Raw genomic sequence first — 13480 nt, 5'->3', positions numbered from 1 at the left:
TCTACATGTACACGATGGCATCCAGCCATGTGGAGTGCTCCAGACGCCATGGAGCTGCGCTGCTGGTAATCAATCGATCTGGATTCCGAATCGGCTGTAGTCGCTCTACACGTGCCAAGTGCATTCACTGAAAACTACGCGAGTGGAACCATTCATGTCGTCGTAACCAACTTTTGCGTAAGTGGACGCCGCGAATGAAGTTAAACTGCCACGCGTTGGACTGCTTTGGCGTGTACGTATGAAACACGCACGCCATTGCACTTCACGTGGATGAAGGAGGGCGAGGGAAATAATTGCAGGCACCGCGCCGGATGTAAATGAGATGTAAGTATCGCCATCCGGGCCACGACGTGCCTCCAGCAGAAATGATGTCGCACTCCTTGGTGAACACCCCACGCGACCGAGACAGTATACGCAGGATATGTTACCGGTATTATACATGTACACGCTGGGGAGAGGGTGTTCACAGCAGCCATACAGCTGGAAGACATATTTCCGTCGGACCTCTGCAATACGCAGCCAAATGCCAGTCAAAAAACTGGTGGTCGCTATGCCGTTCGTTACTGCAGTGCACAGAATCCACCTGGTAGTAAATATAGGAGATCGTTGCCGGCTGTACTGCTCACTTTCGAAAAAGTTGCGTGGGTGGCGGAGTCTCGCTCTAACGTCGAGTTTTGCCAATGGCCCCGATCACGACACTGTGCTCACGAATCCAGGAAAGTGTCGATGGACTCCAGTGCGTGGATTTGGTTGAGTGCCCCGCTTCGGGTCAACTGTACGTTGACAAGAGCACTCTAATGACCTCGCCCACCGCTGAAGGTCGCGATGCAAGTGCCACAGCGCTAAAAGAGCTGGACCTGTACCTCTCGATTCGGGATGCCGAGAACGTGGTAAGGCTGGAACGTCACTTCCTGCAAGGAGAGCGGCTCCACCTTCTGCACGAACACTGCGCACGCGGGGACCTGCTCGAAATCATGCAACAAGAACTTCGCCTTCAAACAGCTGGCGTCGCTCCTCAAAGCTCCTCGACGATGACTTGTACCGATGCGGGGAGACGACGTGTCTTCCACGCTGTGCTGCGAGGTGTGCAAGCACTACACACCGCCGGAATCGCGCACTTGGACTTGTCGCCGGAAAATGTTTTCGTCACCGAGTCTGGCGTCGTGAAAGTCGGGGACCTGGGCCACGCCCAGCGGTTTAAGCTCGACCGGCCGAACGTTCGAGTCTTACAAGTCGCCAAAGAGGCTTATGCTGCTCCTGAGGTCTTGCGCTGTTGCGAGGTCGAAGATGTCCGACAAGCCGACGCCTGGTCGCTCGGAGTCATTTTGTGGACCATGTGCATCAAGCGTGCGTTGGTGCGTCGTGCCTCGAGAGACAGCGACAGACTCTTTTGTCGAATGGTTGAGCGCGGCACAGCGACTGCTCTCCAAGAGACTGGTCTCTTATCGCAACTACCAGCTACATGCATTGCCTTGCTGGCTGGTCTGCTCGATGTGAATCCCAAGTCAAGACTCTCGGTGGAGGCAGCTCTGCAGCACCCATGGGTGACACAGGATGCCGCAACGACCAAGCAGCATTCACGACGAAAGTCAATCGGCAACATGCTGAAGAAGAAAGGCGAGGGGTTGATGAAGAAGCAGCGCCCGAGCGAGAAGAAGACGCGAGTTCGAACAGCCAGTGCCGAGATTGCACTCGACTCTACGCGAGTCACCTTGACATCCCGTAGTTTAGCTTAGAAACCAACCATCCTCTACTCGTGCCCGTGCGCAGCACAAACACGCTTATAAGCATTCTTACCCCACAAAATGGGAAAACCATAAAATAGGAAAGCCAATTCATGAAACCAACCACCGCAGTCGCGTCGCTTCATCGCGGCGGATCCTTCATTTCAAGTTGTCCTGCCGTGACGGTACCAGGGGCTTCGATGCGTCGGCATTTCCTCTTCGCTGAGGACGAAAGGGAACGCAGTGTCGGCGAAGGCAAGGTCAACTTGCTTCGACTATGGCATCATCGACGAAGCGCGATGCTGGAGGGCGACGAGTCTGCCAACGGCGGTGAGGCAAATGGACAAGTAGCTCGTGAATTGACGTTGCTTTGGGATGTAGCCACGCCCATGGGCTCGTGCACTTTGAACCGAGAAGGATACATCGGATTTTTCGCTCGAGCCGCTAAGGCCTTGGTACTACCGTTGTCGACGGATCCACTCGCACTCGCTGCGGCACAACGTGACTGGGAATACGATTTAGAAGGTACCGGCAGTATTGGTGATTCAACCAAAGGGAACTCAAGTCTAGACAATAATCTCATGTCCCCCGAGCAATTTCGTGAGGCTATCATGCAACTCGCGGAGATTATCCTACCCGTCGAGAGTGCAGCCATCCAATACGCAGCCTTCTTCCGGGAGCTGCGGAACTCCATTGCCGAGCTTGTGGTCTCTCCTTCCAGTAGCGAACCAGAGCAAGATGAAACCATTTCTGCCGAACCAGTTGAACGCTTTACGCTTCGACCCCTGAGTCGAATCCCGAAAATTGCTAATGAAGCGTTCCTGCAAAAACTGCCTCCATCAAGCGATGCCTTACGAAGCATCCGCGGATTACAACCCCCTGACCAACGAGAGATGTCACTCAAGCAGCTTCTCCTCAGTTACAACCCACGGAAATTCTCACTCACTCGGGCTTTTCCCAAAAAGAAGAACAATGCTACAAGCAATGGCACAGAAGAGGATAAGATGGACGTCGCGGATGCTCCAGTGACCGTTGTTGAAGACACTATGGTCGCTGCAAAGCGACTTCACATGGAGCTTGTACGTTGTATTGGCTCGGGAGCGACCCCAGCCAGAGGTCGAAAACTTCACCGTGAGACTGCAGCGCATTGGGACCCAGAAGAAGCCCTTACTGCTGCTCTTGTCGAGTTCCCCGCTCTGAGAGTCGCCGTGGTGGGACCACCAGGATGTGGCAAAACACGGGTTGCCCGCGTGTTGGCTCGACGACTGAGACTGCAATATTTGTCACTCGACGGGGCTGTACAACGTGCTGTTGAGCGTAAGCTCCAAAGACGTCGTCGTCGTACGGTTCCCGCGGCTACAGAGGGCAGAGATTCGGTAGGCGAGGCGCCATCAACCACGGAGATAACTGACACACCTGAACCAGATGAGAAACCTAGAAATGAAAACGCTGACGAGGATGAAGAAGTGGACCGTATTTTTCGAGACGAAGATTTTGATGGGCTCTGTGCAGGAAATGTGGTATCTCGAAGTACAGCTCTTGCATTGCTGCGACTTGAAGCCACTCGGTCCTTAGTCGGTACGGCATTGCTGCGTTGACTGCACTGGATGCAGACTAGATCTCACCTTGTGAATTTGTTTTGTCTTTTTTTTTTTTTGTAGCTGGCATTGGTGTGGTCATGGACGATGTGTATCCGTACGAGTTATCATCGCCAGAGAATGATGAACACTTCATAGCAACGGATTATTTAGTAGCCCTCACAGCACTACCCAGTGAGTTGGAATGTCTGCTCACAGGCTCAACGATGACACCGACAGCCGGCCGTCTGTACTCGGTGCGAGAACTTGCGATCTTGAGTACTACCAACCCCGAAGAGTTAGCAGCGAGAGGCTTCGCAGATTTTGTGTTGCCACCGAGGAAAACGGAGGTGGAGGCTGAGGACATCCAAGAACCAAGTAACACTATTGAAAATGGTATTGATGATTCAAAGCTCGACGAGGAAGAAGCCAAAGAAGTTGCGCCCGATGAGACTGATCAGGAAAACGATGGTCAAGTTATTCCCGAAAAACCTGTTCCACCACCGGAGCCGACTCCAGCTGAGCGCAACGAGATTGATCTTCCCACAGAATCACCTGTGTCGTTTGGCTTGATAGCCGTGACAAAGCTCGTCAAAGGTTTTCATGAGTACGTGTCACGAATGGAGAACGAACTGAGGATGTACCAAACTGCTTCTTCGACAAATAAACCTCCTGGCTACCATTTGATAGCAGCGCTCGCACTCCAGTCCCTTAATGTCATCCGAGATCACTGCATCCAAGCAATTACGGGCGTAAGTATCACTGTATGTAGTGGTCTTCTGATTGTTTCTTGACCTGTAGTTTGTGTTTCTTGTTTGGTTTAGACATCAATGGGTCTATCACGGTTCAGCACTTCGCGTGAAGCCTACGTGATATCATTGCCTGAAGATCTAAGCGGATCCAGCCGTGCTGAGAAGCTAAAGTGGCTGCTTTATGGGGACTGGACTGCACTTCTTGAAGCTGAATCAAGCTCTACAATAGACACCTTTGCGAAATTGCCTAGTCGTGATGCAAAACGTCGACTATTATCGAAGTGGCGTGAGTTTTGTCCCGTGACAAGTCCTGGCAATGCTCTAATACCAGGTGATCCAGAGTTTGCCGCGTACTACTCTGGTTGGGTCTACTTGATGGCCTCTCCAGAGGCAAGACGAGCTTTCTGTTCACACCCGCTGCAATTTTTGCGCCAAAAACTTCCAGTTCCGTCAAAGTATCGCAATTTTTGGCTGGTCGCGACAGGTGCCGGCGAGACTTTTCCTCCAGCGTACTTGGAGGCACTAGAAGCGGGGCTTCGTGTTCAAACCGTGTCTGCTGCAAAATTGCTCAAGACTTCACCGAGCATATCCATGGAAATGCGGCTCATGAGGGGTCAACTTGTCTCTCCCTCAGAAGCTGCAACAGCAACCGCCGAAGCCGTTAAATCCTTGCTGGTCAAATTGAAAGCATCGTCTGGATGGATGATCACGGATCTGCCGCTAACTCGTGACGTTGCTGCTGTTCTACTTGAGCACGGATGTGTGCCCGACGCAATTCTGTTATTGGACAGTGAATCCGCCGCTGCTCAAGAGGAGGGGGGCACCAACAGTGATGCTGTCAATGCTTTATCTGTGCAACGCCGCCAGCTATTCCAGGCCGAAAAGTCTGGCGCTGAAGACATAGCACAAGGTCTTGGTGGTGCACCCCGAGTGGTAACTAGCCCGCTATTTCAGCTGCCTAGCGACACGCTAGCAGCTATCGAGCGCGAGCTAAATCCAATTGCACCGCGTTTGGATAGCATTGAGGACGGACAGGCTCCACAGCTAGTTGACGAGTACGATCCGACGCTCATATTCGCTACACCAATTCCTGAACAAGATAATGAGAATCCAAGCTCACCCCCTCAAGAAGGAGAAACTGGGAGGGATGCTACAGACCCCGAGGTAGAAGTGCTAGCAGAAGCAGCAAGAAGCAGGGCACTGCAGCTTCAAGGAGAATGTGGACGGTTTTGCCCAGTGTCTTGGAGAACGCGTGGGTTGTTGATACCTGGTCTGCCTTCTTACGTTTGCTGCTTCAGACAGAAGTTTTATGCTTTCGCTGGAGAATTGGAGCTTCGCGTTTTCGAGAGAAACCCGTCGGCTTTCATTCCTACAGGACCTTGTGCTACTGAAAATTTCAGACCCTGCATTTTATTGCTTGGTGTTCGCGGTTCTGGACGCAATCGAATTGCTGCAGCACTTGCCCAAACTGAAACCAAGCCAGGTGACGCACCAACCGATCTCGTGCATGTGGACCTGACTGCAGCCACCAATGATGCAGAACGCAACCAATTACTAGAAGAGCTCAAGTCAGAAGAATCTCGATTGACGCTTGAGGAAATATTCATCAGAGTGCTCCAACGTGAGCTTCAGCGCCACCAACCAGCAACCGAGAGAGCTGTTGCACAGATACTGGCTGGGTTGGGGCCAGAAGCTTCTCGCATCCCAACTACATCTACTTTGGACTTATGTTTCAAGCTGGGGCTGTTCCCGACACTTGTGATCCCCTTGACGATGTCGGAAGATGACGCCGTGAACGCTTTGTTGAGTCGGTGGGCTGCCACCTTGCCGACACCTCCTCGAAAACTAGCCCTCACGCGGAAAAAGGAGGTCGATGGCAATGCAGAAGTCGAAGGTAACCCTCCGGATGACGCCGAGGAAGAAGAGCTGCCGATAGATCTTGAGGCTGCGCGAGAGAATGAGAGCACGCGACTGCGTGAACAGTATGCCGAAGACCAAAAGGCTCTGGACGAAGCTATCGCTGCCCTCCGAGCTCGAGGAGTTCAAGTCTGCAATCCAGTGGATGCTACTAATGCGCCAAGACGAACGATGAAGCACGTGAGACGATTACTGGATGATTTCATGGCAAGTCGAGCGACGCTTTTCGAGCGTTGCGAGGTTCTCGATATGTCCACGGGAGGAGCGATGCAGAAGATGCTAGCATCGGGTGAGCTGATTATTGGTAAGCATGGCCTTGCGTGTCCAGTAACAGGACGCACAGATTCCCTATCGACCACATCTGTAAAGGCCGTAGTGCATCGATCCCAGCTTTACTTTCCTCGGTCACGCGAAGCTCGCCGAGCGTTTATGGCTTGCCCCTCCCGGTATTTGGATACACCTACTCTTCCTCCGAGACACCCGTTGACGTGCTGCGTAGTGGGAACTCCATTTTCAGGTAAAACACGAGTCGCTCAGGAACTTGCGAATGCACTCGGGCTTGTCTACGTATCTGCTCAACACGCTGTGGAGTGGGTGATGCAATGCCAGGGTGGTTCTACACTTCGACAACGGTTGTTGGAGATCACGGAACAGCAGCAAGGAAATCCTTTGTCTGACTTCGATCTCACCCACGAGTGCATCTCCACTCGTTTGCGCTCCTCAGAATGTCAGACCCGTGGTTGGGTCATCGACGGGTATCTATTGCATCACGACGAACTGGAAGGCAGTCTTCCAAATTCGAGCGCAAAAGACGTCGACTCTACTATTCAACCAGATATGCTCTTCGTTCTGGAACGAGGCTTCGCGAGTGCTTGGCAGGACCATCAGACAAATATTGAGAAGAATGAGCTTCGAACGGCATTTGCACGGTGGTATCAGTACCGTTTAGAGTTGCTCCACGTCTGGATCCGACGCTTTGGTAGTTTCCACGTGCGTCAACTTGATAGTTCTATCAACTCGATCTGGCACGTAGCTGCCCAGGCACAATATTTTCTTGAAGAGCAGCAGCGCCTGGTATCACACCACACCAGGGCAATGGCTTCCGATCGAGCTGCCCGCTCATTAGGTGTTGTGCGCACCCATGAGGCTCTTCAAGAGCGTCAGCATCCTGTTTTCCAGACTTTTTGTCCTGTTGAGCTACGCGCTGGCAGATTTTACCATTCACGTTCGTCAAGCCGTGAGTTCTGCGTAGATTTCCGTGGCTTTAGCTTCTGGCTTGAAAACCAGGAAAATCTTGAGCAGTTCCTCGCCAGTCCTGAAGCTTTCATCGGGTACTTGCCGAGCCAAGCTCTAGTTCAACAGAGAGACGATCCTTGGCCATCCCAAGAAGAAGCCGAGAGCGAGGCGCAGTCACTGGTAGCAAGGGCACCGGTGAACGCTTCGTTATTAGGTTTGCTGACCGTGGCTGATTGTGATTTTCCTGAGATGAAAGGTTACTGCCCTGTTACCTTTGCAATGGGCTCCGGAGCGAAGGATTGGGCCTCACTTCGTCACGGCAGCGTCTTCTATCGCGCGTCATACCGCTCAAAAGTATACTTCTTCGTCTCCGAGGAAGCACGCCGTAAATTTTGCACCGAGCCATCTCGGTACACGTCACAGAGTCTGCCAGTAAAGCTTCCACCACAGGTGACACTGGCCAAAAGCTACCCGGGTCAATTAGAACAACGTCTCGGGGCTGCTCTCAACGAGGTGTTGCTTGCGCTTGGAAGCGAACGACCGAAATTCCCACAGATGTCGATCCGCTCATCCGCCTGCGTCTATCTTGCGCTTTCACTCAAAGCCCTGCAACGGCGCTATCAGCTAAAGGTGAAACCGGATCCGCGAACTGCGCGAGATGAAGACGAGCCGGATGCGGAGCAGAAGCAACGGCAGGAGCGTCGAGAAGAGCTGGCTGAGCGACATGCCATTGCGCGGCGCGACGCTTTCGTGCGCGACTGCCGGCTAGGAGAACAGCTAAAAGCTGCGATCACGCCTTCGCATCCGTCTTGTGGTTCTGGAGTCAAGGTAGCACGCAGCATGCGCGCCGCTCAAGATTCGTCCGTCGATCCTTGCCAGACTGAAAAGGAGATCGGCGACGATGAAATTTCAGCTATCAAAGAGGTTGATGAGCTTCGTCGTCGCTTTGACGTTATCGTTTCCAGTTGCGACGACAAACCACTGCCCACAGATCCCCACACTACACGAACGAACGCCAGAGCTGCATTTCTCGAGTATATGAGGACGATTCCTAACTAGTAAATATGCGACTTGTGAGAAATATGAGGCGTGTATCAATAAGGCTACCCTGTTTGGCCGTTATGCAAGTTCGTCGTAGCATTCACGCCGTCATAGAAGTCGACCAATGAGTGATGCACTATCATGTTCTGCCAGAGTGAATTACCACTTTTTTTAGCCGGTGGCTGGCTCGTGAGTTATGACGACCGTCATGTTTCAGAGGTAGCTCGGGCACTCGTGATGACAAGTAGCATCTTGAACCCGCACGCTGCAGTGGCCGATGGAGTTTAAACTTTCCCAACGACACGGTTGGAGCGAAACCCAAGTTGACACTACGGAAAAGAGCTTATATAGTCCTGAAGATACGCGTACTTACATTTGATATTGTATTTGAGGAACAAACTCTAGCAGGGTTGCAAAAAAAACTGACAGAGAAATGCATTTTTATTGTATAATATTCCACCGCCAGCCCTCCTTTGAACAGAAGCTTGCTGCGTAAGTGGATAATTTTTTTTATTGCAAATGATATGCAGTTCTACGCAACCGGATCATATCTCGACTCCATCCCCACATTCAGTCGTTGGCGATTTTGCAGGTGGTAATGGAAACTTCCCGATTTCAGTAGGTGCCATCGTCTCCAGCCAAAACCAAAATTTGATCTCCCATCTCTAGGACCAGATCCGCAGTGAAGCAGGTAAACACTTCGCCGTTCTTTCGTTTGATGCCGAGCGGGGTCGCTGTCGGAAAGCATTCGGTGAGCCCGCCGAAAGATATTCCTATTCATTCCGGCCACTCGTTTCCCTCAAAGCCTAGCAGAAATGAATATCCCTCGCTAGCCCAGCAGATCGAGCTAACATCCGCACAAGACGACCGAATAAAGTAGAAGATTGGTATTCCTGATTGGCAGAGAAACCAATATCATTCACAACTCCAGCCAAGTTCTTACGGCACCTTCATTAAGCGTTCTTGTCGCACCTGGGGCTCCCAGATGGAATCGTAGCGCCACCATCGACAGTTTAGCTGCGATCACTCATGTACCGCCAAGCCATCAGCCTAAATAGGACCGCGAATTTTTGCCTGGGAAGGATTGAAGTGCTTCATCGTCGCCTTGGCATTATTGCCTCCCGGTGTGATGACTAACCACTGGCGGCACTGCATGCATCGACGTTTACGAGGGCTTCGACTCCCAGTACGGTGGATTACACCTGAACACACAAGTAAGCAGTAACAAACCGTTCTCTTTCAGAAGGATAGTCTACCGTATCTTCGTCTCGTTTGCACTTGTGCAGTGATTGCAGGCTAGTGTTGCTTGGGCAACAGCGGCGTGAATTCGGACACGTCGATCGCCACGTGGTTCCGTTGGAGGCCCCAGTCACCACTGAAAGGTGGTTTCCAAAAGTTAAGCAGCAATGAAAAGAGAATGACAGGCACCGACGACAGGAGCTCCGACAAACCAGCGAGGGCCGGAGGGATCCAAATTCCAAGCGGGGCATACAGCGCTCCGCACGCCACAGGCATCATTAACACGTTGTACATGAACCCCCATGCAAAGTTATGCTTGATGCGTCTGTTGGTTGCCCGTGAAAGTGCTCGGGCGTTCAACAGATCCCGCAAGTCATCCTTGACCAGAACCACATCGGCAGCGTCAAGAGCCACATCAGTGCCAGCTCCAAGTGCCACACCCACATCAGCCGTTGCTAGCGCCGGAGCGTCGTTCACACCATCACCCACAAAGGCGACACGCAAACCCAAACTTTGAAGCAAGCGCACTTTGTCGACCTTTTGATGAGGTAGACTCTCAGCTAGCACGGAGCCTTTCGGAACACCTAGCGTCTTCGCCACACTCATTGCCGTGCCATGTTGATCACCCGTTACAATCCAAGGCTGAATTCCTTCGTGCTTCAGATGCTCAATGACGCGTGCGGCCTCGGGGCGTGGAGCATCGCGCAGCGCAACAGCGGACTGCAACTCTCCATCAATGACGACGAACACCACTATGCAGCCCTGGAACTGGAAGCGCTCATTTGCTTCAATGAACTCCGGAGGAACTCTAAGTGCACGATAGTTCGTGTACGTCTGCTGTTTAAGCCATGTAAGTGATCCAAGGCGTACGTCAACTCCGCGCACAGTACAGAGTACACCGCATCCTGGGACGGCTTCAAACCCATGCGCTTCATCGACCTGAAGATCTTGGACTTGAGTATCAGCATGCGCCACGAGCGCTTTGCCAATAGCGTGCTCGCTACCGCTTTCGGCGGAGGCAACGTAGCGCCAAAGCTGAGCTTCACTGAGACTATTGCTTGGCGTGAACACAGTAGCAACTCCGAGCTGTGCAGAAGTGAGAGTTCCCGTTTTGTCAAACACGACTGCATCCACTTCTTCAAGCGCCTCCAGCGCGCGGCCGCCCTTGAAAAGTACGCCCACCTGGGAGCCTTTCGTCGTCGCTACCATGACAGCAGTTGGTACAGCAAGGCTGATCGCACACGGGCAACTGATGACTAGGACCGTGATCGCGAAACGCAAAGCGAACGCGAAGGGTGCCCAGCCCCGCGTATCCACATGACCGTGCTTAGCGAGAGAGTACCACAGCATGAACATAGAGATGGCCAATATGATGATAAACGTAGTGAAGTATGCAGCAACAGCATCCGCAATACTTTGGTGCACACCGCGCGAAGCTTGTGCTTCTCCAACAAGTCGCACCATACGAGCTAACATGGATTCGTGAAGGGTGTGTGTTACCCTCATCGTCAGAACACCTTGAGCATTAATGGAACCACCGATCACTATCGCTCCTGGTTCCTTGGGCACCTTGCGCGCTTCACCTGTTACCATGGACTCATCCACAGAGCTAGCACCGCCCACAACGACACCATCCGTAGGCACCCGCGTACCCGGAAGGACTTTAAGCAGATCTCCACGCTCTACGAGCACCACTTCAATGTACAGCTCCTTCTGGTCCTCGTCTTCGAGCAAGATAGCAGTCTTGGCCTGCATGCGAAGCAGCGCGTCCACGCTGTTCGAAGCTCGAGCCTTTACAAGCGTTTCAATGTAGCGGCCAACAAGAATGAGAGTAATAAGCAACACCGTTACTTGGAAAAAAGTATCGGCTCTGACTTGTGTCTCCACTTGTGCTTGCGGAGGTTGGAGAGTCATTCCGGTCGATGGATCCACAGGAGCTGGCACTACTTCTACTGGCGTATCAGCTTTCGCGAATGCTTGTGTTGCAACCGTGAAGACCGAAAATGTGTAAGCTGTGCAAGCGCTCAACGAGATAAGCACGTCCATGGTAACACGCCCACCGTAGCGCAGTGCAAGGAAAGCGCTTTCGTGAATGGGGCGTGCCACCAAAAACAATACTGGTGTCGCACATACCAATTCAACAGCATCTCGGATACTCAAGCGACTCGCGGTACCCCAGACTGCCGCATTTGCTGGGTTGCTGTCGGAAGGCGAGAAAAATGCCGGAAGCACAAACTCGATGAAGATGACCGGCAACGACAGCAGACAGCTCCAGAATAATAACCGCGTAAAGCGACGCACTTCTTCCTCGCCTGCACGGACAGATGGCGCCCGCGGGCTTGAGGCTTGGACTGTGAATCCTAGCTCGCGTGAGAGATGTCGCACAATTCTACGAGCTCCAGTAATGTGCGGGTTGTACTCAACCAGCAGAGCCTTGCACGACGAGCCCGAAGAAATGGGCGGTTCATCGGCGTCTTCGGCGGAAGCAACACCAACGAATTCGAGTAGCATTTCCCTCGCTCGCTGCGCACTCTCAGGCCGTCCAAGGTGCAGGACGATGCTTACAAGTTCATCGCTAGAGAGCACGCTCGGTTCGAACCCTAGAGTGGCCACAGTTTGTTCGATGTCCTTTGCGGTCACTAGTTGCGGGTCAAACTGAAACACCCCGCGACTTGTAAGCAAACTCACATTCACATCCGCAATACCACGCTGTGCGATCATAAACTTCTCGATACGCGTACAGCACCCACTGCACGTCATACCGCCAATATTTAGACGCAGCGTCTCCAGTGACTCGCTCGCCTTTCTCTGCTTATCCGAGCTGCTGAAGTTCGAGCGCTGTTTCTCGAGAGCAGCACCGCGGTCGCTGCGGAATTGCATTAAGCGGTTTAAGAAGCTTGGAGTCCGTTCGGGAAGCGGTAGGTCTTTCGCACAACATCCAGATCCTGGTGCCTTCCTCTTGCCCCTCGGGGACGAACAGCAGCCACCCGAGACGGTCTCTGACGCGTCATTTGAGCCGCAGCCAGACACCTTGGTCGCCCTCTCGGACGAGCAGCAACCTTTTGCTTTGTCCTTGGCCTTCGGCGCGTCCGACGAGCCATCAACCTCATCAATAGTCTTGGGTGCCTTCGACGAGTAGCACCCAGATGACTTGGAGACCTCCTTCGGGGGACAGCAGTCGTCAGCACCAGCAACAGCTTCCGGGGCCTTGGATGAGCAGCAACCGGAGTCATTCGCCTTCTTCTTCGACGAGCAGCAGCCGGTCGGCTTTGGCTCGTCGGTAGACACCCGGCGTTCGTCCGAGTCTCTTGCAGGCTTCGGCTCCTTCGACGAGCAGCGCCCAGATCTCTCCACTTCTTTCGACGCACAGCAGTCGGCCACGGCCACGTCGCCGCTCTTCTGGCTGCCGCCGCAGCTCGAGGACGCGCGCGCCTCAGCGGCCTCTCCCTCCGCCTGCGCCTTGTCCAGCACGACGACGACGTCCTCCTCGCCGCTGGAGCAGGAGGCCGCCGTCTCCCCCCCGTCGCTCTTGACGCCGCAGCAGCCGCCGCCGCCTGCGCACGAGGGCGGCTCGGACGTCTCGGCGGCCACGGGGTCCGCCAGGGCGGCGGGGGCGGCCGCGCGACGGCCCTTGCGCTTGCCCATGAGTAGTTGCTGTCGGTGTGTCTGCTTCGCTGGCGCTTGCTCGCTGCAGGGCGCGATGGAGACTGCGCTGGGGCCAGCACCGCACTGCAGGAAGGGCGCGATGCGATCTGCACCGCTTCAACTGAGAAAGCCGCCGCTTACCGTATGTTGCCGCTCAACGGAAGGAATGCAAGTTGCTCCAAGAGGTCGGTTCAGACCCGCTTATGTTGCCGATGACGACGGTGATTGCATGAACATGTCGGCACCGCAGGTAATTCTTAGCTGTGCGGTTGTGCCCAGACCCTGGTGACCAGAGGCTCTGGACCAGAGGAGCGCCATGCAGAATTGGCAATGCTGCAGGCTGCAAAGG

The 13480-nt window shown here is 53.5% G+C and overlaps 1 protein-coding gene across 1 annotated transcript; it reads right to left on the bottom strand.

The window, feature by feature from the left end:
• Positions 1 to 9543: 9543 nt before the first annotated feature.
• Positions 9544 to 13131, bottom strand: IUM83_00435 (copper-translocating P-type ATPase; the record flags this gene model as incomplete). Its single annotated transcript, XM_067924207.1, has 1 exon — positions 9544 to 13131. One exon carries the CDS (start codon positions 13129 to 13131, stop codon positions 9544 to 9546), a length of 3588 nt encoding a protein of 1195 aa, XP_067788736.1.
• Positions 13132 to 13480: the final 349 nt, after the last annotated feature.

This window comes from Phytophthora cinnamomi, assembly GCF_018691715.1.
Source record: "Phytophthora cinnamomi strain GKB4 chromosome Unknown Contig53, whole genome shotgun sequence".
NCBI classification, from domain to species: domain Eukaryota; phylum Oomycota; class Peronosporomycetes; order Peronosporales; family Peronosporaceae; genus Phytophthora; species Phytophthora cinnamomi.
Note: the sequence above shows the minus strand (reverse complement) of the source record. Positions and strands in the feature narration are given on the sequence as shown.